Source organism: Coturnix japonica, chromosome Z (assembly GCF_054131305.1).
Source record: "Coturnix japonica strain WE chromosome Z, WE-NBRP24, whole genome shotgun sequence".
NCBI lineage: Eukaryota > Metazoa > Chordata > Aves > Galliformes > Phasianidae > Coturnix > Coturnix japonica.
The window spans coordinates 48363762-48391418 of NC_140702.1; the positions used below are offsets into that span (position 1 = coordinate 48363762).

The 27657-nt window shown below is 38.3% G+C and overlaps 1 protein-coding gene across 12 annotated transcripts in view; it reads right to left on the minus strand.

Annotated features, from left to right (window-relative positions):
• Positions 1-8967: 8967 nt before the first annotated feature.
• SMARCA2 (SWI/SNF related BAF chromatin remodeling complex subunit ATPase 2) overlaps positions 8968-27657 on the minus strand; it is a 100070-nt gene continuing 81380 nt past the window's right edge. For all 12 annotated transcript variants that reach the window (XM_015848899.2, XM_015848900.2, XM_085530736.1 and 9 more), the window contains 6 exons: positions 25919-26136; positions 16964-17069; positions 15897-15998; positions 11934-12066; positions 10593-10735; positions 8968-9953 (listed from right to left, as the gene is read on the minus strand). In XM_015848899.2, the coding sequence (XP_015704385.1) occupies positions 9918-9953; positions 10593-10735; positions 11934-12066; positions 15897-15998; positions 16964-17069; positions 25919-26136 (738 nt within the window). In that variant the 3' untranslated portion in view covers positions 8968-9917. The remainder of the gene's footprint in view (positions 9954-10592; positions 10736-11933; positions 12067-15896; positions 15999-16963; positions 17070-25918; positions 26137-27657) is intronic.

Consider the following 27657-nt stretch of genomic DNA (forward strand, 5'->3'; position numbering starts at 1 on the left):
AGATCACTTTTGCTCAATGACTGCAAACAGCAAAAGAGCTTCAACAGGCCTCATGCAGGTGGCTGGTATTTTGTAGGATTAGTGTCTGTGATTTAATTTACCTACCTAATGTTACTCTGGTTCATCCCATCAGGTTAAATTACAACATGGGTGTCTCCAGGGTGAATGCTAAGAACACTCACGAATTGGCAAGAAAGCCAAGACAGGTAGGATTGTTTGCCAAGGCCATACATCTCCCATCAGACAGATGTCAAGCTGTTAAGAACAAGGAGTCTCAAGGAAGCAAGCAGTGTGTTGTGGTTAGAGGAACTGTGATGCACACAGAACATGGCCAGACTGCTGCTGAGTTCAGCAGGGATTTTGCAGGCTGAGGTGAGATTGGACTGGATTGTTCTCCCCTGAGCTCCCAGAGAGGGGAGAGCTGCCCCCTCACTCAGCCAGGCCAACCAGAAGATTACCTCCCCTATAAATGTCAGTCTGCACCATCCAGACAAACATGTTCACCTGGAAGAGCTGAACAAGTTACTACAACTCCAGAGACCAGAATGGTCATGTATCTTGTGTTAACTTGCATTTGGATCTGGCACAGTTTGAAAAGCATCCCCAGGTGTACCTGGAATAACAGAACAACTGCATGTTGAAACTGCATGAAAAAAATGTGTCACTTGCATTAAGCACTGAAGAATAAACTAGAACTTCTCCCTTTCATTTGCTGCTCAATGACTGAGTCTCAATTGGGCTGAACTTGTAATTATGTTTTGGGAATGAAGAAGGAGGAAGAGACAGTGATATCCTTTCCAACCCTGCCATCCACCAGTACCCCAAACCCTTTTGATCAGGGGTGTTCTCCATCCTTACATCCCTCAGCTTGTACTCATTGTGGGGGGTTGCCAGGACCCATGCACAAGATCTTGCACATGGCTTTGCTGGAACTCAGAACAACCTTCTGGGTCCCCTTCTCAGTCCGGTCCCTTGGGCATACCAACCACACCACAAAGCTTGGTGTCATCCACAAACCTGCTGAGGGCATATTCAATCCCGCTGTCAATGTCATCTTGATGAAAATGTTAAAGAGCACCAGTACTGACTTCTCAGGGATATCACTTTTCACCAGTCTCCATGTGGACTTTGAGCCACTGACCACCCCTCTGTGGGTGCAATATTGCAGCCAGTTCCTCATCTATCCAACAGTCCATCCATCTAATCCATACCTTTCCAGTTTGGAGAGAAAGATGTTATGGAGAACCATGTAAAAGACCATACTGAAGTCTGGATCAATGACATCAGTGCCACGTCCTTTGTCCACTGTCCCAGTTACACCACTATAAAAAGCAACAAGGTTGGTCAGGCAAGACCTGCCCTAGGTGAAGCCATGCTGGTTCTCCCATATCACAGTTCTCTCTTCCCTGTGCCTTAGCCAGCAAATCTCATATACCATTTCCAACACATCTTCTGGTCACTTAGAAAGCAGAAGAACTTCATGATGCAATATTTCTTGTCATTCAGGCTTTAACTGTGATTTGGTATATATAGGGAAAAAACCACAATTATTATTGTTATTCTCCAATTAGAGATTAATTTTGTCCTTACTGTGTCTTCTGTGGATGTGAAAATGGGTAAGTAATAATACCACAAGGCATGAAACACAAGGTCCTTTTAGTAGAGGCAGGGGAATAAAAATATTTAACCTCACAGAAGAGCCAGATTGAGGCAGAGATTTCAGTATGTTTTTCAGCACACCCATCCCTTCATGTGACAGTAGAGTCCCAGCCCTAACAGGTACAGAAGATATTGGCAAGACCCATAAATGTCTGAATAGAAGGTGTGACAAGGCATGAAAGAGGTTATATCTGCAAGATCTTTCTGTCTCATCTAAAGAGTGAGCTCCTTGTTAAGGGGAAATAGAAATGTACAGCAACTTCCAATTAACTTTCATGTCATGTTTAAATAATTGTTAAATACAACCTTTTTAACTTTCATCACAAAGAATGAGCAAAGTGCGTCTGGACAGTCCTTCAAGGCATTTTCGGTTTTCATTTTAATTAACAAAGTCACCCCAAGCACAAACACAGTTCTTGGTGTTTAAACATGTAAAATGTAGGTCTGTACAATCTCAAAGTACCATGTTCTGTCCCTTCACACAAGGCACAAGAACAGGCAGTTCCTGAATGCCACAAGTGAGCTGCAGGGGAAGAAGACTAGTGTGGATGAACCAGGATCTATTGTTGAGGCTCCAAAAGAAAAAGAGAGTCTATGTCCTCTGGAAGCAGGGACAAGCTACTTGGGGAGACTACAAGGAGGTTGCTAAGGAATGCAGAGAGGAAGTTAGGAAGGCTAAAGCCCAGCTCGAATTCATATTGGCCACGACAGTAAAAGAGAATAAGAAATCTTTTTACAAATATATCAATGGTAAGAGAAGAACCAAGGGAAGTGTCCACTCCATACTTGATGCAGTGGGGAATGTGACCACTGAGGATAAGGGGAAGGCTGAGGTCCTCAATTCTTTACATCTGCCTTTAATGGGCAGAACAGTTGTCCTCGGGGCACTTCATGCCCTGATCTGAAAGTCTGGGATGGAATGCAGAATACACCCCCAGTGATTCAGGTGGAGGCAGTTAAAGAGCTCCTCCTCCACCTGGACTGCCACAAGTCCGTGGGACCAGATGTGCTCCACCCTCGGGTGCTGAGGGAACTGGCGGGGGTGATTGCTGAGCCGCTCTCCGCCATCTACCAGTGCTCCTGGTTAACTGGAGAGGTCCCAGAGCAATGGAGGCTTGCTGATGTGATTCCCATCTACAAGAAGGGTAGTAAGGAGGATCTGGGGAACTACAGGCCTGTCAGCCTGACCTTGGTACCAGGTAAAGTTACGGAGCAAATCATCTTGGGTGAGATCACACAGCACGTGCGTGGCACCCAGGGGATCAGGCCCAGCCAGCATGGATTCATCAAAGGCAGGTCGTGCTTGACCAACCTCATCTCCTTCTAGGATTGGGTGACCAGGCTGGTAGATGAGGGTAAGGCAGTTGGTGTAGTCTACCTGGACTTCAGCAAGGCCTTTGACAAGGTTTCTCACAGTATTCTCCTGAGGAAACTGGCTGCCCATGGCCTGGAGAGGTATACCCTTCTCTGGGTAAGGAACTGGCTGGAGAGTCGTGCCCAGAAGGTAGTGGTTAATGGAGTTAAGTCCGGCGGTGTCCCCCAGGGGTTGGTTCTAGGGCCCATCTTGTTTAACATCTTCACTGACAACCTAGATGAGGGAACTGAGTGCAAGCTAAGTAAGTTTGCAGATGACACCAAGCTGGGAGGCGGTGTTGATCTGCCCGAGGGTAAGGAGGCCCTCCAAAGGGATCTGGATAGGCTGAATCACTGGGCTGAGGTTAATGGGATGAGGTTCAACAAGGCCAAAAACCGGGTCCTGAACTTTGGCCACAATAACCCCATGCAGAGCTATAGGCTTGGGGCAGAGTGGCTGGATGACTGTGAAGTGGAAAGAGACCTGGAGTTATTGGTTGATGCTCGGCTGAACATGAGCCAACATTGTGCCCAAGTGGCCAAGAAGGCCAACAGCATCGTGGCCTGTATAAGAAATAGTGTGGCCAGCAGGAGCAAAGAGGTGACCATCCCTCTATACTCACCTCTGGTGAGGCTGCATCTTGAGTACTGTGTTCAGTTTTGGGCTCCTCACTACAAGAAAGACACTGAGGCCCTGGAACGTGTCCAGAGAAAGGCAACAAAACTTGTGAGGGGTCGGGAGCACAAGTCTTATGAGGAGCGGCTCAGGGAGCTGAGATTGTTTAGCCTGGAGAAGAGGAGGCTCAGTGGAGACCTCATTGCACTTTACAACTTCCTGAAGGGACGTTGTGATGAGGAGGAGCTTGGCCTCTTCTGCCAGGCAGCAAACAGGACCCGAGGCAATGGCCACAAGTTGTATCAGATGAGGTTTAGACTGAATATACGAAGGAACATCTCAGAGAGTGGTCAGGCACTGGAATGGCTGCCCAGGGAGGTGGTGGAGTCACCATCACTGATGGTGTTCAAGAAGCATCTGGATAGGGAGCTAGGAGATATGGTTTAGGGGTTTTCTGTAGGTATGGTAAAGGGAGGATGGTTGGACTAGATGATCTTATAGGTCCTTTCCAACCTTGTGATTCTATGATTCTGAATGGAGCATCCACCCTCAATAAAACAGAACTAGGTAGACACTGTAAAGTGCCTTATATTATCTGATAACTTTCTGTCTTTAACTGCTTTCTATATCTTGCTCAGTGCAATGTTGATTAGAGAAGGTCTCCTTTTAAAATAAAACAGAGTTATAATGCAATTGAGTCAAAATTATGTATCATTTATCTCTTTGGCTGCCCTTAACCTACCTTTCCTTTTTTGTTATGATCAAAATACACATATGTATGCTACTTCTGCTCAGCCCTTTCCTGAACCTACAGAACTTCACTGCATTCACATCTCAGCTTACAGGTCACATATAAGTCCCTATAAAACACAGAACATTGATCTGGTTGGGTTTTTGTTTGTTTGTCTTTGTTTTTTTTGTTTTGTTTTTTTTTTTTTTGTTTTTGTTTTTTGGTTGTTTTTTTTTTTTTTTGCATTGATTTTAAGAGATTTTAAGAGGATGGACTAGAGAGAAATGAGACCATTCCAAAAATCCCTTTGTAACAACTTTGTTTTAACCTGTTGTGAACTGCATTATTGACTAGACAATGTGTTCAGTAAATCTTATTCTCCAAGCTTTTTTAACGAGGGAGTGAAAATGGTTTGAAAATTATAAATAAAGCCATTACTGTACTTCTTGGGGTTGTCAACAGTATTAAGCATGACCAATAGCTTACCAATCTCAGGCTACTTTGAGACTTAATATTACAACAGCCTTGCTTTGACTTCTAGTACACACAAACTGCGGTTGCATTTGCCAAGTATTTGCCTTTGGTTCATCTCACTGCTTCAACCACCAGTGAACTGCCACTTTTATTCAGGTGGCAGAGCCAGAGTAGCAAGGGAGAGAGAAAAGCCTGCTTTGTTTTTTCTTCTGAAAGCAATATACACAACAAGGAAAACAAAAATACACGTAGATCTTAAAAAGTATGACAGTGCAATGTTTTCAGGCTGAGTGGTGCGGTTGATACGGTAGAAGGAAGGGATGCCATTCAGAGGGACCTCGACAGGCTGGACAGCTGGGCTCGGGTGAACCTAATGAGGTTCAACACAGCAAAGTGCAAGGTTTTGCACTTGGGCCGGAAGAACCCCAGGCACCTGTACAGGCTGGGAGGAGTGGTCCTTGAGAGCAGCTTGGCTGAGAAGGACCTGGGGGTCCTGATGGACTAAAGACTCAACATGAGCCAGCAGTGCACTCTGGCAATTTGGAAGGCAAATGGGATCCTGGGCTCCATCAGGAGAGGGGTGGTCAGCAGGGATAGGGAGGTGATTGTCCCTCTCTGCTCTGCTCTTGTGAGGCCCCATCTGGAGTACTGTGTCCAGGTGTGGAGCCCACAGTACAAAAAAGACATGGAGATTTTGTTAAGGGTCCAGAGGAGGGCCACGAAGATGATTAGGGGGCTGGAGCACCTCCCCTATGAGGACAGGCTGAGGGAGTTGGGTTTGTTCAGCCTGGAGAAGAGAAGGTTGCGGGGTGACCTCATTGCAGCCTTTCAATACCTGAAGGGAACTTACTCCCAGGAGGGGATTAAACTCTTCGAAAGGGCTGACAAGAGCAGGACACGGGGAAATGGTTTTAAGTTGAAAGAGAGAAGATTTAGGTTGGATGTTAGGGGGAAGTTCTTCACTAGGAGAGTGGTTAGGCCCTGGAACAGGCTGCCCAGGGAGGTTGTGGATGCCCCGTCCTTGGAGGTGCTCAAGACCAGGTTGGACGGGGCCCTGGGCAACCTGATCTAGTAAATGTGTATGTTTGGTGGCCCTGCCAGGCAGGGGGGTTGGAACTACATGATCCTTGAGGTCCCTTCCAACCCAGGTCATTCTGTAATTCTGTAATACTTAATAATGACAACCAACCACATTTAAGCAAGAAGCCATTTATTTTACAATAATTTCACATTTTCATTGTCTCAAAAGGTGTGAGAGGAGAAGAAAGAATGAATATTAATAGCATTTAAAATTAAGCTGTTAAACGTTACTCATCCGTCCCACTTAATGCTGCTGCCTACTTCCCAGGAGAACCAGAAGTAACAAGCAAATCTCCCACTACCTACTTTATTTTGCTTATGTTCCCCAGAGCATAAGTTACACTTTAACCAATTTTACTAGACGGTTTTAAGACAGTTGTTGAAATTAAGGTAGAAAATGAGTTATTTCCCCTTAATTTGGACTTGAGTGTTGTCCTTTTGCATATGTATCATCCCCAAAGTATTCCAAGTACTTTATATGTCTTCATTTTACATGTGGAAAGAAATTCTGTGTGTACATGTATGTATATATATATTCATATATTTGTACTTTAAAAAGTAATTACTCCCCTATTTTTTGGAAAGGGTTTATGAGAATTATGTATGAGAATTTCTAACTTTGAGCACCTCTCTTCATAAACTGCTGTGTTGTAATTACTAGCAAAAAGCTTATCTTGAAAAATACAGTAAATCTGCACAGAAACAAAACAAAACAAGATAATGATTAAAAATTAGTCTGTTTAGCAACATAATTCATAAACAAAATAACAAGATCAACAGTAGGTAGTATAATAACGGAATGAAATTGAGTTACTTCTATTTTTAACAAAATGCTGCGGTTATTCTCCAGCTGAACATCCCCATCTGTAAATAACTGTTAAAAATAAGTCAAGCTGGGTCACTATAAAGTCATCAGGCGTTCTGAGGATGTGATACCATGCCTGCTGCATCTCAGTTGCTTGTTAAAATACAGTCTAAGTCATCAGAAACTGAAGCCCACAACCAGCTGTTTCTTGTTAGGTATAGTGGGTTGGTAAAATCAGTTCATTTTACAGTGAAAAATTAATATGCATTTATGTATTATTTTAGTAAGCTATCACTGAAAATGGAACGGTCTCTGCAAACCAAACTAACCCAGAGTCACAGAAAGTCTAAACTGGAAACACTCTCTGGATGCCCACATCCCTTATCCAGGGGCCATGCACAGTTACTTGCCCAGGACCGTGCCCAGGTGGCTTTTGAAGATCTCCACAACCCCTCTGGACAGTCTATGCCAGTGCTTTGTCACTTGCACAGTAAAAAGTGTTTTCTGATGTTCAGATAGAACTGCCCATGTTCCAGTTGGCGCCCACTGCCTCTTGTCCTCACACTTGAGCCCTGCTGAAATGAGCCCGGATCCATCTGCACTGCACTCTTCTTTCATGCACTGATTCACACTGATAAGGCTACTCAATAGCCTTTTCTTTCTCCACCCTCAGCTCTCTCAGCCTCCTCCACATCAGATCCACCAGTCCCTTAACTCTCTTACTCGCTCTTTTCTAGATTTACTCCAGTATGTCCAGCTCTCCCCAGAGTAAGGAGAGTAGAACTGGATGCAGAAATCTATCTGTAGTCTCACCAGTGCTGAGAAAAGGGTAGATAACCTCTGTTGACCTGCTGGCAACACTTCTATTGCATCCTAGGACACAGTTAAACTTTTTTTTGCCACAAGGGCACACTGCTGACTAGAAATGTTCAGCTTGGTATCCTTCAAGAATCCCAGGACTTTTTCTTCAAGCTGCTCCAGAGCTGTGTCCAGCTCTACCCACTGATGAAATCAACACATCCCTCTGAGATCAAGGTATTTCTCTGTGTAAGACGGTATCGCCCACTGAAATAGGGCATAAGCAGAGACTGTGTTTGGCAAAAAGCTATTTTGGGAAAGATTTGTTTTTCAGTGTGACCAAACTGTTAACTAACAGCTGCCTTGTGTTAAGACACTGCACAGAAACCTCCAGGTTCACAGGTCATGAAAGTGTACACTAAGTGTATGCTCCAGAAGACTTAATACAAATCTTGTTTCCAAGTACACATCATGTAAATCACAGTACCTGCCTCTGTACTGAAAGAAAAATAAGCGTGACAGAAAGCTTCCGTTTCTATTCCTATCACTCAAGGTGAATTTATGACCAAGAAAAACAATCTTTACCTCCAACAGTATACACTGTTACCATTGAAGACCATTATGTCTCCCCTACAACAAAAGAAATGCTTGAAATTGCTAAGGTTCTCTGAAGGTAACAAATTCTCTCATAGTGGGGCTAATACACACAAATAAGTACCAAGCAAACTTAAAAAATCAGTGTTCAACTGAGCTAGAGGAAATACTGGAAGTAATCAATACATAGCAGAGCAGCATAAATTAATCAGATGTAGACTCTCCCTGAAAAACTGTTCAGGCAACAAAGAAAGGTTCTGTTTACATACAAAGTTGCAGGTTTGCATATTTTTTATTGCATGTATGTCAAATTCAAGAAGTTTTGATTTCCACAGAGTAGATAATTAACTGTAGATACTACTTAGTTCAAGCACTTACTTACACTACCACATCTTAGTACATCACAACCTTTATACCTCAGGGGAATACTTAAATAAACTCATTCATATATAGATGGACTGACTGCATAAATGTCTGCCTGTGTAACTGACTGCTTTCACGCCTACTGATGTCTGTGGTCATACACGTTCTGAAGCAAAAAGAAACCATTCAATTTGCTGCTTAATCACTTGAATTGTAATTAGGTAATGAATTACAATTCATATTATTATCTTACTACTTCAGCTTTATTTTTATTTTAGTATGCATCAAATGCTTTGTCTCTGTGGAAAATTCCATGACATTAGAATGAGTTCTTAACTTAATATGCTCAGGACAGACCACAGTGGACCTCTCTATAGGAAACATTCCTGGCCTCTCATCCCTACTACAAGAAGGTTTTTGCGGAACTCATTAACACAAGACTGCATCTATTGAGCAACATTATCTCTTTATTAAGAAAGCACCAACACCACACTCTTCAAAATTACTGGAATTTTATTTGCCTCAGGCTTATGACTTGCAACCAAAGACATTGTGCAAAGAAAGCAAAGATTAAGTACACTTTAGGGAAAAGGTGATAATCCACATTGGTAACATAGAAGATCAGTCTGATGAAAGAAGCCATCCATTACACTATATAGATTGCAATATTCAATAGCATTTTTCAACCCAACTTTTTTTAATCAAGGAGAAAAAAGTTAAGCAAAGTTTACAGTAGACATAAATTTGATACAATTCAAAAAGCATTTTTCTGAAGATCATCAAGCATAAGTGGAAAAACATAAATGGGACAAAATGGATGAAGGCTAACTACTGTACAAATAGAAGCTATTAAACAAAGTTGCATATATGTACCACAGTGTAAAAAAAAAAAAAAAAAAAGCCAATACAGAAGAAAAGAAACCTCAAAAACTGCCTGATGAACAATAAAATAACCAGTGACTTTTAATGGCTTCTCCTGGTTATCAATGCTACAAAAGACTTCCTTTTTTTTTTTTTTCCCCATCTTTCTGATGCCACTTAAAAAGTTCTTATCAAATGACAAAACCAGGCAAAACCAAACCATTACCAAGCTAAACCCATCCCATAGAAATATACTACTAACCCACATTTTCCATCAAAAGCTTTTTTTTTTTTTTTTTTTTGTCATTTTCTTGTGTTTTTTAAATCTTCGAGGCCCATTTGGTCACAACATTACTTTTTTTTAAATTTTTTTATTTTTTTAATTTTTTTTTAAATTTTTTTTTTTTTTTACACCATGATATCATACGTTTGTCTGGCACTATCCTAAAGCTAATTTATAGAGAATGAGAATACAGAAACAACCCAATGTCTATTTGACAAAATGAATTCACTGGGTGTAAAACAGGAGAAGGGAGAAGAGAAGGGGAAGGGGTCAGTTCTGCCAAGAAAATAAACCCTATGGATCACTCATCATCACTTCCGCTTGCTTCCGACTGGTCCTAGAGGTAAGAGACACAAGACAAGTGAGAAATTCTTTGCCAGCTATTCTGTGGAATTTGTTAAAGAAGAAAAAAGTAAGAAAAAGGAAGGAAGATGACAATTAAATCGACACATCAAAGTAGTCTTAAGAAATGTAGTTATCTAGTATTTCTCTTTCAAGACATTTAATGCAGTTGCTGCAGGCTTCTTTTGAGAAGAAAAGACACCAAGTAAGGTAACATCAAGTATTTCTATCTATCCAGATGTTTAAAAACAACTGGGAAGGGTTCTTTTTTCATTTGCTGCATTTATAGAAGCAACTACCAAAAAAAAAAAAAAAAATCAAGCTAAGAATTTTTCATTTGGGGATGAAAGCAAACAAACCACAAGACTTAGAGGTTCTAGGAAGGTAGGGACAGCTTCAAGAAATAAGCTCCAAACTTCCCAAACTATTAAGACTTCTTGTCTTTCAGCACTGGGACCAGATCTCCTAAACACACCCAGACACAGTTAACACCCTTGCCAAATTCTCTCAAGATGATGAATACAGATTAAATATGTGCTTAAGCATGAATAGGTGAGAATTCTGACAGCGAGTAGGACAGGGCAGAGACGCAATCACTGTAACCACTTCCACAGTCTCAGTCAACAAAACTTACATTTTCATCTTGATCCTCATCACTATCATCATCACTCACAACAGGTTTGGCTTTTGCTCGGCTTTGCCTCTTCTTGCCTTTTCCTTTCTCCCGAGTTTTTTCATCCTTCTTATTCAGCTTGATTTTGACTTTCACAGATTTTGCTGCAGAAAGTGTAAAAGTATACATGACTGTGAATAAAATAAACTACTGAAAATCACCTATCAACTTTTAAGTGCTGTCTCTGTTTTTAGAAATTTTCGCCTGGTAGCAGAAGAAGATGCTCTCCCTGTTTTTTTCCCGGACCATTGAACAATTAACCAGAGATACTTGCTTTTACTTCTCTACTTCTTGACTACTGTAGCAATAACTTGTATTAAGCTATGGAGTATAACTTGACTGTTACACCTCTTCTTTTTCATGTTCAGCAGGTAGTATCTGGTTTTGTGGGAAGATGCAAACGTAAAAATACTTTCTTACTTGTATATAGACAAGTTTATCCTTTGTACAAGCAAACAACTGTGTCATTTTAAATTACAGAAACAATAAATGGAGATGACTGGCAGATCTGGAATAAAAATCACCTTTTTCTTTTTCTACCAAAGAAATACAAATCAGCAAGAACTGAAAGGCTGTATGGAGATAGATCTTTTGTATGGGAAATCCTTGCTCCACCTGTGACTGTCAATATGCTAGGACACTTTTAATACATTAATTAATCGGTGGAACAGTATATAGGCACCACATTAAATTTCAAACTGGAAAAGACAAATAATTTCACCAAGGGAGAGAACATACTAGTAGAATGTTTCAACATTCCCCTTCTTAGAATACATGCTCCAGCTTTTCCTACATCACACCCTGAATACCTGCAGGACATTATGTCCAGCCTTGTCCTATCCCATAACTTGGCCCTTTGAAGAATGGGTGTCACCTCCTGCTTCTGAAACAATCCAAGTTTCACATTGTCCTTGTCCCTCTGAAGAATACTTGCACCATTGTCTTTACCAGGTGATGATTTTCATGCTGCATCATGCCTGAAAGGCTGATCACTTGGATCAAAACTGTACTTAAACCTTCTACTACTTTTATTTACAAATTATATGAATAGAACAAAAAGGGTTTATCAACAGTCATGGCCAGTCAAACCTGTTTTCATGTAGCTCTTCTGTTGTTTGTTTCTATTGTTTGAAAATAGCTTACTATTAAGAAATACAGCCAGAAGAAATAGAAAACAAAGACGTAAGGTGAATGCAGTAAACTTTGTGAAAAGTTACATACCTTTATGGAAAACTCAATCTAACAGCAGAAACCAGAACATTTAATTACCCCCCACATTTTCTTTATTTAGAGGGGACTTACATTCTGACTCTGACTCCTCTTCTTCATCATCATCTTCATCATCATTGCTTTCATCCTCACTTTCCTCTTCTTTGGCAATCTTCTGTCGTGCACTTTTGAACACAGACTGAAGAACGATAGAATCCTCATAGATCTACAATGCAAATACAAACCTATGTTAGAGCTGTAAAATCAAGCAACATGAAAAAATTCATACTGCAGACCTTCATTTCTGCTGGAAGCCTACAGAATATACAGCCTTTTCAAATTACAAGTAACACTGCATGCTTTACAAGAAATATAAACATAAAATATTAATGTCCTGAATAAAAAAAAGAAATTGTCAATAAAGATAAATAAATTTTTCACAAAAATAGAAGTCTTAAAATATGTTTAAAAGTCCAATCAAGAATGTTTTTCTTTACCCTTTCTAATAGCACAAGGGCTCTTCCATGTCTTCATTACATTTTATGTGTTGAAAACCTCCCAACATGACAACCTTCAGCAGTAAGCTCTTCAATTACAAAAGTGGATTATGTTAATTATCATTTGTTTTTCCAGAAGCCCAAAACAGCTGCTTGAAAACTGATTTATCCCAAGCATCCCATCCTTCCCTGCAGATCTAAAAGGACTGAAAAATCAGTGCCTATCCAAAGCTTAACACCGTATCTTGAACATGGGCTAACTTGCTGAGAGCTTTTGTCACATCAGATTTTCAACGTCAAGCATCCATATATGAGACCACATCTGGCTTTTAATGCACTTCTCAGATTAACATAACAGAGATATCATAGTCTCCCCAACTGAGACTTCACAAACATCTTAACAAAGGAGACGGTCTGCTTCTCTTGGTAAGAAGACAAAGCACTGGATAATTAAGAACAATTATATATGTAACAGTAAAGGCTCATGAACTGTATGTGATTTCCTCACCATCCTCACTTACTCCTTCAGTTAAACAAAATATTTTCTTGCGTAAAGTAACACTGTCCATATGTGAGAATAATAATGGGAAGATTTTTGGCTGTCATTACACAAGCTATACACAAAAAACTGATAAAACCACTCTCACACTTCGCAGGTTCAGTAAAAAGAATTAGAAAAACTTGGTTCAGAACACTTCATATGAAATACACAAACTTTTCTTTCAGTTTATTTTCAAGTACCTTTCAGAAAAAGTGCCTTTCAATGCAGCTAGTTCCCTGTTCCCAACTCCATATGTACTCCAGTGGCTTTTGTTAAGAGATGTCAAGATGGCTCATAAATAGGGTACAAGTGTTTCTCAACACCCAAGATACATAACCATTACAACTGTTCTGAAGTGGCTTTTTTCCCTTTTGTATTGTGCCTCTAATGGGATTTTAGATCCCAGAGTTTTGTTTTGTTTTTTTTTCCTTGAAGGGTAATCATCACCAATATTCTTTTACACCTAACATTTTTAAAGCTTCCTATCCCTAGAAGACCCCTAGTTTTTCTTTTTTGTTCCCATAGGCCTAGCATATCACATTATTCTTAGGGTTGCCCCTCAATAACCTGCCAGTCTTTCCTCAGAGAAAACACATTTTTAAGATAACAATAATTAAAGAAGAGTACAACATTGTATTTTGAACTCCAGTCAATACATACTTAAGATCTCACTGTGATCTGGACCTTTTAACAGAATTTCGTAGAGAAATAAAGGGATTTTTAAAAATGGCATCTTTCTAAATACGGAGTTCTTTGTAGATACTCACTGTTTATTATGACTCAGAAAAGACTTACGGCTGCATTCAGAAAAGCGAGGCAAATAAAAGTTTTCTTACTTTAATAAATAATTTGATTCCAACAAGAATCATTAAAAAAAACAAACAAAAACAACCAGCAATAGCAGCAAAATTTCCTTCAAAACAGGAAAAAAACAGTAACAAAGAAACTTAAAATTCTGCAAACTCTTAAACAAAAAAAATGTTCTCTTCCAAAAGACATGCACTTCTTACATGTCTGTTTTTCATTTGACCATTACAACATCAAAAACTTTGTGAAACTGAGCACAGAAGTCTCAAAAAGAAGTCTGTCTGTCTCTGAAAAACCTCTCATCAGGTTCTGGCTCGAATGGAATTCCTTGGACACAAGAAAAATGTATCAACACTAATAAAAAGAACATGCAGAATTTCACTTGATGCTGCTTTGTATCTGAACAGCTCTGCTCAAAGTAGCCTTTTTGTTTTGGGTGTGCACACAATAATCCGGTTTATTCAAGTAAACTGGTACGTCACAGCAAGGATAGAACTGAACTATCACAACAAATGTAAGGGAAGCTTGAAAACTGGAGGATGACTGGAAAAATGTCCCACAATTCACTGGAAACAAAAAGTTAGGAGAATACAACATAAAAACTTGAACAAACAAAACGAATAAACAACAACAAACAAAACCTAGATACTGGTTTTTTGGCCTTTATACAATAAAAGGTAATACCAACTCTGGTAGTTAAATTTCTCTGCTAGCACAGAAAAGAACTCTGAAGCTGGTTAACCTATTTCCAAACAGGGTAACAAAATCTTGAATGTTTATACCCATCCAAGAGTGTTCCTATCAAATCTATCACCTCCACTGGATTATCTATCACCTCCAGTCTGGATTAGCAACTCATTCCCATCAGCATAACTGTTTTTTTCACATATCTACTACTTTTTACTTATCCCTTTTAAACTACTGTCATTCTCTCCCTTAAACAATTTTAATGGTACTTTCTGGGTGGGTTTTTCTTGTTTTTGTTGTTGTTTTTCTGTTTGTTTTTATTTAATTCACAGCTACTTGACTTAGCAGTAAACTGGTAATTTACTTCTGCACATTTAGTAAAGGTTCTGTTTCACAATTTGATTTGTCATTATTTTTATTAAAATAATTTTAACAGATATTTTTATAGGCTGCTTCCACATAACTTAACACAGTAAAAATATCACACATACGTATAACAGAAAGCATTTTCTGTCTCTATATAAGAAAAATAAACACAAAACAAGCAATTGTATTCATCAATCCTTTATCTAATTGCATGCTCAATTTCATTCTTATGTCTCAATTTTTCATATAAACTCACCTGTTTAGCAAAGGGTTATCAATAACGTATAGTTATTCAGATGATGCATTAATGCTGGCAACATGAAACCTCCAGCTAAATTTACCTAGGCTTCTTGAAGGGAATTTTTCTTTTTCTTTTTCACATTATTGATGTGGTTTTCATGTCCTTTACTTCAATTTCATACTGTATTTGTATCCCACAATTTAGGCTCCACTGTAAAAATATGCATCTTATGCTACATTTCACTACATCACGTGACAATTTTCTCATCTGTTATACAGATTTTGTAGTCTCTCATTTTGCATCAGTATCCTCTGTTCCTAATTTACAGGACTGAACACAATCGTATCTTTAAAACATTTGAGGTTATAATTTTGCTTTGCAAACCTCTGAGGCTCAACTGGAATTACTAACTTTCAAGATGGATATAGAAAGAAAGATCAGCCCAAAGGTTAAGAGAATATTATATAAACTCATACACAAACTGCACATATGGACCTTGAATTTCTATCTTGTACAAGAAGACCTGAAGAGTTCACTACTAAGCACTTCCTCTACCTCTGGAATAAAGTTGTACTATTATACCTGCTCCTTCTGCCATCCAATCTGGTAGCCTAAACCCATGTATCACTCTACATGAACAGGCACCCAGCAGAGATTCAAATGGTCTTACAACAGCTGGGAACTACACACAGACCAAAACAAGCTGATCTTAGAACTGGACTCAAAACCAAATTGTCTGCATGCTCCCACTTCAGCCCTGACCAGAGAACTTTGAATAATTCCAAGAATCTGTCAATTTCCTCTATTTAAAATACGAATTAAAACACAGCATTTATAGGCACAATATAATCACCAGTTAAGAACTGAAAGCATTAGGAAGGGAAAACCTGTATGTGCAATTATTAGTTCGGTCAGACCTGTGATCCCTCCAGATTGAATGTCTGAGCATTATGACACAGCAACATGACATCCTTCTCCAGATCCCCAAGACTCCGATATTTATGGTTGCGAATTCTTTCCTGTTGCATTTGTTGAAGAAAATGAGAAGTATGGAGAGGCAGTGGTGCAGGAAAAAAACAAAACAAAACAAAAAACAGCAGACAAGACATAGAATTAGTTTTTGAAAATACATTGTCTTTAAAAATGCATCAAAACAAGTGCCTGTTTAAAAGAAACTAAGGAACAATAAAACATATAAATAATGTAATACTAAAAAAAGTATCACAATAGGGCAATAGGTTAAAAAATAAACAAAAAACAACATGCAATTGCTGTGTGGAGTGGAAGGGACAAAAAATACAAAATTGAGCTTTTCTGCTAAAAGGAATTTCTATTTCTTTTTCCCTGCACAGGCATACAATATGCTATGATATGGACAGCATTACAGAGTTACATCATCTAATGCTCAAGAAGTTGCCAAAAAAACATCTGCCAAACTGAGTTTGCATGTTAGTTCAGGGACTGCTATATTCTCCCACAGGTATTATCTTGCTAAAGATTTATTTATATGGTTCTTTATTGGTCCCTTACAAAAAACACACATTGAGATGTCCACTAGAACAGGCTGACCAGAGAGGTTATCGATGCCCCATCCCTGGAGGCATTCAAGGCCAGGCTGGATATGGCTCTGGGCAGCCTGGTCTAGTGGCTAACCACCCTGCTCACAGCAGGGGGATTGAAACTCGATGATCACTGTTGTCCTTTTTTCAACCCAGGCCATTCTATGGTTCTATGTCATCTCTAGAAGTACCATTCATGTAACTGCTGAACTTTTATTTAACTTTGAAATTATCGTAACATACTACAATACAAACTAAATGAACTTCATCATACAGTATCACAAAGGATATGATAATGTTTAAAATCCAAGACACAGAGATAGATTCAATGTGTATACTGTGGTCATTCAAATACTGACTTTAAAAACTCACCTGTGTCTAAGAAAAAGAAATGTAGGTATCTCCACTTCCAAAAATGCTCTTACCTTTATTTTTTTGAAATCCACTGGTTTTCTTATCAATTCATAATACTCTGGCAGTTCTTTCCTCGATGGGAGCTGAATGAATACTTCACTCAGCTGCCGTCCAGAACTGTTGAAAAAAACAAACCCACAAAGTCAAGAATTACTACAAGTTTACAAGTCATACAATCAAATCATTAAAAAACAGATTAACAAACAACAACAGCAAAAATACAACCCCAACCCCTCTTCTTTGAAAAAACTAGAAATTGATCTTTCAATTATTTTAATCTCATATTATTATTTTAATAAACTGATACAGATAATTGGTTTACAATTTAATACAAATCTTCCTGCACTGTCCTAAAATGTCACCACCATTATAGGATCAGAAGTGTTCTGGAACTCTATGAAAGCAGGAAAAGGACTTGAATTGAAATACTGTAGTGCTTTGACAACTGCAGTTTTACCCTTTTATAAACTTTTTTTTTAATAAATCAAAGCATCCCTCCCTCCTGTCAGTCTAAGTTTATATTCTTCAGTCATTTTGTAGTTCTTTTTGTATCTCCTGGTCACATCACACCAATTGTTCATATTGACTTTGGTTATAGCAGATTCTGACTGCTATCAGAACAACTAGATTTTACAAGGAAAAACATTATTAACTGCCTTCAATGAGTGATAGGATCCTGGGAAGATCACACTAACTGCACTGAAAATCTCTACTGTGATTTGTACTTCTTCAATCATCTGAAATAATGTGATGGATTACCAAAAATCCTCTCATTCTCTAGGAACATGTCACATTATCTGAAGGTGTTTGGAACTCCTAATGTTTCCAGACTTACCATCGTTAACCCTCTATTAAGTTATATTTATTTATTTATTTATTTTTCCCACATGTAGCTCTCCAGCTAATAGATGACTGCGAGATATTTGGAGATGAAATGTACTGATGGCCCTTACAAGCTTAAGGCTGTGGGTTGTTGTTGTTTTTTTTTGTTTTTGAATCTCACAACAAAACAGTGGAAAAAAATCTCTGTTGAGAAGAACTGTAACTCATTGTACAGAGCATTCATATGCCATTTCCTGGCTCTTGTTCTCATACTCCCCTCTCTCACAGCCCTTTTTTCTAATTTCCACCTTTGGATGGTAACTTAACATGCAAAATCTTCATAGAAATTGAGCAAAGAGAAGGTTGCCACCTAGTCTCAGCCTTTACCTCAGCTTCAATCTCGCAGCTACCCTCCATAACAGTGTGGGATCTTAACAGACATGTTAAATTGATGTTGGATCAAAGGTTAATTGAGGCAATTCTGCTACAGAAGATAAGGACAGTGAGAAGTACAGAACAGCTTTGTCCTTCATGAAATTCATGAATGCCTATCATATCTTAGACATCTCTTAATGTTTGATCTATTACAAGCATTTTTAGAGGCACAAACTTGCTTTGGGAATCTTAGAGATCAGTGAACAAAGAAGAATGAACCAACAGAACTTTGCCATTTCTTAAGAAGCTGTTGCTCACCTAATCCAAGATTTATTACTGTTCTTAGGACACTTTTGCTCATTATATACTCTGCACCGAAGAGGACAGTAATACTGAAGTTCAATCATAGCTTCCTAATCAGTGTCATCCAACTGATATTCCTAGGGACAACTTGCATCTAGAGTATTTTTCTATCCAGTGTTAACACTGTAAATGCCCCTACCTCATCGTAATTTTTTCTGATTTGCAGCAGCAGACCCTGTTCCCCTTGTCTTCTTACAGTAACTGCCAGACTGTCTCCTGGCTGTTTAGAAAAGATTATGGCAAATACAAAACCACATTTCTTGGTGCCGTGGATGCACGGTGAGATAAGAAGGTGCACTGTGCCACTCCATCAGGGAAGGTAAGAGTTAAGCCTATATACACTACACAAATACTGGAATGGTCAACCTTTCAGACCATTTGCTCCTCATACTCCAGGCAGTTCACTAGCAACCTCAGCCAACAGATCTCACAGAATTATAGGGTGTAGGATTGACCTCTGGAGATCACACTGTCCAACCTTCCCAAATAAATCTAGTTCACTTGGGTATCTCACTGTTACCAAAATAAACAAAATGAAGAAATGACAATAAAAGTGTCATCCCAGATTCCATCATTTCTGTCCTGATAGAAAATAACTTCGATGCTCTCAGGCCACTCTATCTTCACATCTCCTTCAGTAATGAATTACACTAAAGAGTAAAATTCATTAATTTAATACTTCTCCTGCCAAAGTGGCAGTTGTTTATACTATGGATTTGAAGTTGCTGATCCTGTTAATGATGTCTGTAAGTCACAGTGTCATGTCAAATAACAGAACCCGTCTTCCTCTCAGACTACTAACGACAATGTATTAAGAACACACTACACAATTTACAAAATACAAAGTTGCTCTCAAAACTTTATACAGTGTGGACTTGGATGTGGCATGCAAGCACTGAGTTATCACTACTGTATTTTAAACTTTAGCAGCTTTCTTCTTACAAAGACATCTATTTGAGAAGAAATAGAAAATCACTAATGCAGGTGCTGCTTCAAGTACATTTCAGAGTCTGGCAGTATATTAAGTATTATTTAAGAATGAACAGCTTCTCATAACCTGATTTTCAGCAGATTCTGAAATACATTATGCATATTTGCACTATTAAAAAAGCTTCCTATAATTACACAGCCTTTTATTCAATAGCTCCATAATTCTTCCCCCTTCCCCTCCTTTCTACATAGCTGCACAAACCCTTATATTGTATTATTTGAAAAAGAAAGCAGTAGTAAACTATTACAATAGCAATATTTTATTTTCAAGGTATAAATCTAGCCAACTGCAGCTTGCTCACACAGTCTATTAAACTAAGAATGCCACAGAAAACCTTCAAGCTTTTGTTTGATGTAATTAATTACTGAGAATCACTTAAGGTCATGAAAAAAAAAAAAAGGAACAACAAAGCACTAAGGGCATGAAATATGCAACAGACAGAAAAGGAATGCCTGATTTTGTCTACGAAGATCAATAACAGCTTATTCTGTTGTACCACTTTTATAGAACCTCCTCTCACAAGGACTGTTATCTTCTGCTCTTTGCCTATATTGTAAAATCATATGATGCTTTCTGACAGTCATGGGCTGTGTCACTGCTACAAATGGAGCAAATTATTAATAATTAAGCATTATTAAAGCAATATTCAGATTTCAGTTCCCATCCTCACTTTTATAATTAGAAAAAAATAACAACAACTAGCAGAACTACTGCATGCGCAGTAAAAAATCACTTACGGTTGCCTGGCAACTAGCAGGATACATGCTGAAGGGAAGAAGGATCAGAATAAATTATGAGAGCTGACTGCGAAACAACCAAGGCTGACAGCTTACTGCATCAGTCCTATTTGCTCACATGCAAATACCTAAATGGTAAGCAAGCTAAAACTCATTAAGAGAAATTACTAATTTTTTTTTTTTTTAAAGATTTTTGCTTAGAAACTATTTGTGTTCAGTGCTTCCAGTTTTACCTTGGAATTGCTTATAATGTGTGCCTAAGTACATATTTCCACTCATTTGGTAAGTATTATTGTTAGCAGAAATAAATGCAGAAACAATTAGGCTTAATTCATGCATATCTGGTTTCGTTCCCCATTTCCCTGGCAGCGTGAAGCCAGAAGCAAGCTGCGACCCACCTATCAAACCACTTTCTGTCTAGGATTCAAAAGAGAAAGACAATTACAAGGATGAAGATGTATGATGCTCTTGTATTTCTAGCAAATCTCACATTTCTTTGTTAACACTGAAATCCAGTATAGAGTGGTTAGAATGAATGCTGACACCCAGAAACACAGTATACAAATTTACAGCTCCTATGTGAGTGAAACTCAAAATGACGTTTGCTGAACAATCAAAACAAAACAATTGTGTGTGTGAAGAATTTAAAGAAAACATTAGAACAACCACCTCACTATATACAGCTTCAAAGAGTAATCCATGTAGGCAGGGAAATTATTCACTTTTGTTATAAGTTTTTAGTGATTCATCTTTTTTGAAACTGACTACAGTAATAAATGGCAGACCTGTCCCTATCACTGAAACTGAAACAAGTACATATACTCCTATTTCTGAAATATGGCTATATACTCCATAGCTTTGGCTTGACTATAAATAAGAATTATTTCCTCTGCATGTTTGAATACTTAAAGAGTACCAGTTGGCATAATTAATTAACAGTTAGATCAGCAATGGCTAATTACATTACTCACTGTATTACAGTAGTTAAAAACTGCCAACGTGAGAAAACCACTAGAAAAAGTTTGGAAAAAAAAAAATTCATTTCACATACAGAGGAAAATATTCTCTCCTAGAGCTATGCTCTATCAGAACTAGAATACTATTTGAACATTTTACTTCTAAAGAGGCAGTGATTATAATATAAGGAATCACAGACAGGTGAAGCCTCTTGCATAAGCAGGAAACACGGGTAGGGAACAACAACTCCAATTTTCTTACCAGTTTTATTAAATGTGGTCAACAGCTACACCAATACAAGGTGGAGGCCTTGTGAAGCTAGTGTGCACAGCACTTAAGTCCTTAGTCTAGCCAAGGCAGATGAGCTGAGGAGTTGGATCACAAATGCAAATCACTGCCTGTAATTGACCTGATAAGGTCATGGGGCTTTTAAGTATAATGTTTCTATCTAAGCAAAGGTAATGCAAAACAGCAGGTGCACCAAACAGGCGCCTAAACTGTAAACTCTGATGCAAGGCAAAAGTGAACAGCAGATTTGTATGGATGCTGAAGGATTATGAGGAATGAATTATCATTCTTTGCTTAATTGCAACAATCAAGAAAGTAAAGCAATTCTCACAGCTTGTCTTCCTCTGTAATAATTTAGAACAACAACAAAACCTTCAAAGAATGAAAACGATGGGTTTTGAAAGTAAGCATTCATGTGCATGATGCAAAGTCAGTCACCTCAAGCATTTGGTATGCAAATTCCTTAGTCAGAAAATTAACTTCTCTTTCCAGTAAAACTGTTCTTCTCTTTAAAAGACTAAAGCATTTCAACTGGATGACCAGACTAACTGCACTTTCCAAAGATACAACATACATATTACATGTTATTCTCCATACTAAGATTCCACTAAGATAACTAAGCAATCTTATGGGCATTCCTAATTTTAGGGGGAACAGAAGAAAAATTACAATCATCAGAACTAGAAATGAATGACAGTAATCTGGGTTGATGCACTCTCTTCTAAACAGGTGATTTATACAGCAATATTAAAATGAGGTACTGGAGTTGTAAAGGCAACAAAACACTACTGGGAAGTTAAGAAGTAATTTCAACACAATATCAAATTAAAATATACTAAAATTTATTTCACACAGAGCCTGTAAAGGCAATGTATAAATTTTACACTGGAGGATCGGGATCAATGTGCTTCCAGGTCATTGTATCTAAGATCCTAGTAATAAACAATCATATCAATTTTTTAAATCAAGGAATCTAAATCTAGATAGGTATTTTTGCTCCATTATTCCCTACAGAAGGATGTTCCAGAATTCTTTTTAGTTACTAACTTGAATGCATTCTTGACTGTTTACATTCACATAACCTTGTGTATTCCATTTATTTCTACATTCTTCTGGTGTTCATGCTTTCTTTGTTTCTCAGGTGAATTTACTGAAAGCAATCATCTTCCTCTCTCAGACTGGGCTGTATGAGAATAAATAAAAAACCCTGTTTCCTCTTGCAAGACTCTCTCAACCTCGTTAACACTAAAGTAGCTATTTATACTAGTTTAAGTACAGACTAATCTTCCTTATTCAAGGAAGGTATTTCATAAGAAACAACAAGTTCATCACAAGTAATGACATATATTTCCTTGTCCATACTGGCAGTAGTGTTCTCCGTGCTAAATGGTATAGTTCTTTTAATACTTCATTGCCCTGCAATTGTCCTACCTATATTCTTACTATCCCTTCATCTTCACAGCCAATATCATTATTCTTATTGAGAGCTAAATTAGCATTCATTTAATTCTGCAGGCCACAGAGCATCTGCCCTATGAAGAAAGGCTGAGGGATCTGGGGTTGTTTAGCTTGGAGAAGAGAAGGCTCCAGGGAGACCACACTGCAGCCTTTCAGTATTTGAACTAAGTGTATGAGCAAAAGGGTGACTAACAGTTTGCACATGCAGACAATGATAGGTCAGGAGGAAATGGCTTTAAACTAAAACAGGGGGATTTAGTTTAGATGTTAGAGGGAAATTCTTCACTTGGAGAATGGTGAGGCACTGTACCAGAGATGCTGTGGATGTCCTGTCCCTGGAGGTGTCCAAGGTCAGGTTGGATGGGGCCCTGGGCAGCCTGACCTAGTGGGTGGAAATGCTGTCCATGGCATAGGACTGCAACCATAAGGGCTTTGAGGTACCTTCCAGCCTAAGTCAGTCCACAATTCTATGACTTATTTACTGTGTCACCCTCAATGCACACTACATCTTTCCCTGTTCCTTTTTTATTAATATAAATCAAGAAATATTTTCCAGAATGTTCAGTATTTCCTGCAAGCTTTAAACTCACTTCTGGGAATTCTCACTTCTTTTTCTCAAAAAGACAATTCTGAAACAGTTTCAGACTTCTTCACCATTTTTTTTCTAGAAACAGCCTTTATTCTTTCTCTTTCATCCAGGTCAAGAATCAGCCTTTTCCCAGAAGACTATCCTTCACTTTAATATTAACATTTCATGATACTTCTATCCTAGCAAATTCAGATCTCAACCACATTAAAACTTCAATAACTGAGCTGTTTTCCTTAATTTATCAAACTGTACTCTTTTCTCCATCTGTCCATCTAATTTACAATGAAGGAACCAGATTACTTAATCCAAAGTTTTTATCCACAGCTGTATTCCATCCAAGTAGATGCTGCAAAAATTTGGAAAAGCTGAAGTAAGAAAAAAAGCAAAAAAGCATAATGCAAAATCTTTTAAGACTGTTTCTCTGTCTTAGCCTTAGGACATTCTTCCTTGAGGTCAGAGGATTCTGACCATCTATGTTGTTTTTCCTTCACTGAGGATTTATTCTTCAGTCTAAAGTATTACAGATGAAATTTATACTATAAGTAGGCTTCACTTATAATAGAGAAGAGAAAAATGCTCTGTATCTGTAGTTCTGCGCTGTTACAGCTGGTAACATATTTTATCCTTTGATACTCAAAGCTGAGTAAAGAGCAGAGGTAAAAATTAAGAATGCAACACTGATTTCAACACACATTTTTACTTCTCCACAGCACTTACTACACTAATTCAGGTATGACTATTTGTTTTAGCAGTACATAAGATAAACACTTATCAACACAAAGAAGAGCCTAAAGGACATAATCCAAGAGTGGAATCCAAAGCAAAGCAGCCTGAAAGGAGGTAGTAGCATGAGTCTGATAAGTCCTCAACAGTTCTCACTACAAAGTGTCCAAACAGAGCTGGAGATTTTAACAGTGCATAAGAACTGATTTTTTCCCTATTTTTCTACTATTTGCTTTATTAAATGGGAAATGCCTCCATGAGGATGTGACCTCAATGCTAACTTCACTGGCTTGCATAGAGCTCTTTAACAGTGTTTTACAACTAGTTGGATATCTACCACTGAATAGAAGAGGTGCTCCACGCCTCAGATCACCTTCATGGCCCTTCTCCAGACCCACTCCAACAGCTCCATGTCCTTCTTGTGTTGGAGGCCCTAGAACTGGAAGCAGTACTCCAAGTGCGGACTCACAAGAAGCCAGTCACACTTCTCTTGATGCAACCCAGAAAACAGCTAGCCTTCTGGGCTGCAAGCGCACATCACCTGCTCATTTTGATCCTGTCATGAGATGAGTATACTATATATGAATATACTGACTTTGTAGTCAGCTTCCTGCTCATCCTGTTCACTGCTGTGTGTCCTCTTCTAATACAACAACCTTTGACAACCAGAGAGTCCACAGATAACGGAATGATTCACTTCAACATTTACCGTGCCAAAGAAGTCAGGCTCTGTATCTTTCACCAAATACTACCTAAGTTAAATTTCTGCAGCCATATCTAGAACAGAAGCTGCAAAAAGGAAGAAGTGCAATGTGCCATTTGAAGTCAGTGCATGTTTCCTTACATGCAAAAATTGTACTGTTACACTGTTGTGTGTCATGCAAATACTTCACAATTGTTTCTGAATGCATTTCATACTAATTTAACTAAGATCAGCCTTTCTATGATGCATGTAATTCAACATATGGCTAAGAAAGGATATATAAACAAGAAGGCTATACTAAGTTTTGGGAGATAAAAAGCAGAGTTCAAAACCACAACTTCCTGAAACAAATCTGATTCAAAGGTGCTATTAACTAACAACTTCTCAATTTCCTCCTCCTGAAGCAAAGATGATTTTCAATTCAGAAACCTGCCAAGTAAAAAATTCTGCAAGTCATATTTTGGTTTAGAACCTACGTTTATTCCTTAGGCTAAGCTATTTATTATTTTATGATACTGAAATGGTTTGATGACCAGGATTTTTTGCTTTTTTAAAATATCTTTTTATTTCCACAACTTCCTATCAGGTGGGTCTTCAAAATTTAAACTCTCTACATTAAACTCCCTACACTCCATTTACAACAGAACAGGTTGCCCAGAGATGTTGTAGATGCTCCATCCCTGGAGGCATTCAAGGCCAGGCTGGATGTGGCTCTGGGCAGCCTGGTCTAGTGGGGGGGTTGAAACTAGATGATCATCGTAGTTCCTTTTTCATCCCAGGCCATTCTATGATTCTATGATGCTATGCAATTCCATGATTAAGGAGGATCAAGCCTTCCAGGATCAAGCCCTACGAGGAATTACTTTTCAGAAACACAACGTAAGCAATCCATTCTGAAGACTGAAAATAAAACTGAAGCAGGACAGGAAGGTGGAGGGAAAAGAGAGACAGAGTGCTCACCTGTCTTTGTAGTTTATCACCGTATCAATGATGGCATTCATTTGTTTTGTCAGTTTGGGTGGGTTAGGTGATAACTTCTCTGCAGGAGGTCTGCCTCTTCTTTTCTTTGCTTTCTCTCCATCATCCTTCCCAGAATCCTTATCCACATTTCTTCGTCTCTTCCGCTTTTTAAGCCGGACTTCCTCTTCCATTTCTTCCAAATTGCCGTCTTCGATTGCCTGAAAGTCATGGATTCAAAAAGTACAATTTTAAAACAAAGGATGTATTGCAAAAAGAAATAACAGACTATATTTAAAAGCATAAGTGCAACCCCAAAGGATGCAGATAATGCGACTCTAAGTATTCAGTTTACTTATATGAAAAGTTTCCTTGTATAAAAAGACTTCAACGAAAAACTGAGTTGCTGGCAAAGACACACTACACACTAATTCATTCTAAAAATCCCTCAGTTCTCTAAAAAAATAAGTATTTATCTGAACCTTAAATTTCACACCATGTCACAGTTTCACAGAAAATGAGGGCCTGTGGTACTGTGTCAGTAAATATACAGGAAACAGTTGTTTGTTACATCAGTGGCAGTTCTTGATTATTTAGTTGCACACAGAACAGAATTTTATGTTGCTTGATTTCAACCAGGACAATCTACATTACACTCTGCTCCCAAAACCAGATCACACACAGCTCTTTGTTCACACAAACAATGCACAGCTAACTTACGCAGTAACAATAAGAATCAGATTCTCTTCCAAATAGTTTAAGTGACTTACAAATCATCTAAACATTAAAGCCAACTATTAAGTATATAATTTTCTTCTACAATAGTATCTAAGAAAAGAGCCAGAAGAACTGACAATACAGTGCTCTGCAGTAAAAAGCACTCATAGCATGGGATGCAAAAAAAAAAAAAAAAAAAAAAAAGAGAGAGAGAGAGAGAAAAAAAAAGAAAGAAAGAAAAATAGAACACCACACAGTCACAAACAATGAACACCAGTTTCCTTTACCTGGATGTATGCTTTTAATCAGACCCAGCAACACCATACATAGAGATTAAAAACAAAAAAAAACCAAAAAAAACCCCCAAAATGCTACAAAAAAAAACCAAAACAAAAACAAAAACAAAAAAACAACCCCCACAAAACAAAAAAACAAAAAAAAACAAGGGAAAAAAAGGAATCTGCTCACACAATGACTAACAGTTCCATGTGATAAAGAAGCTGAACTTTTCTTGCCTTGGGAAAGACCCCCCTTCCCGCTCCAAAATAATAAAAAAAGAAAAAAAAAAAAAATAGAAAAAAAAAAAAGGAAGAAAAAAAAGGAAGAAAAAAAACCTAGGTCATAAAGGAACTGTTATTAAGAAAAGAAGGGGGAAAAAAAAGAAAAAAGAAAAAAAGAAAAGAACCCTAAAACTAGTCTTTCTGATTAATGCTTTCTCAGAACATAACTGCTGTTGATATTTGTCCCTTTTGCCTCTCAATATCGCCTGGAGAACATGCAAATGCTAATCAATCCTTTCTCGAAGCTGAAAGAGCTCTAATCATAAGGCAATTACCTTCATTTTTCCACAGCACCAAACATGGCTAATATTTATGATCATGTGAGCATAACAATCTATATGAAAAGAGTCATTACAGCCCAGACATAATTTCATTCAATTGTGTACAATGTCTCCTGAAAAACGTTTTGTGAACAAAACCTGGTGCGCAACACAGAACAACCTGGCATGTTAAAAACACCAGTGG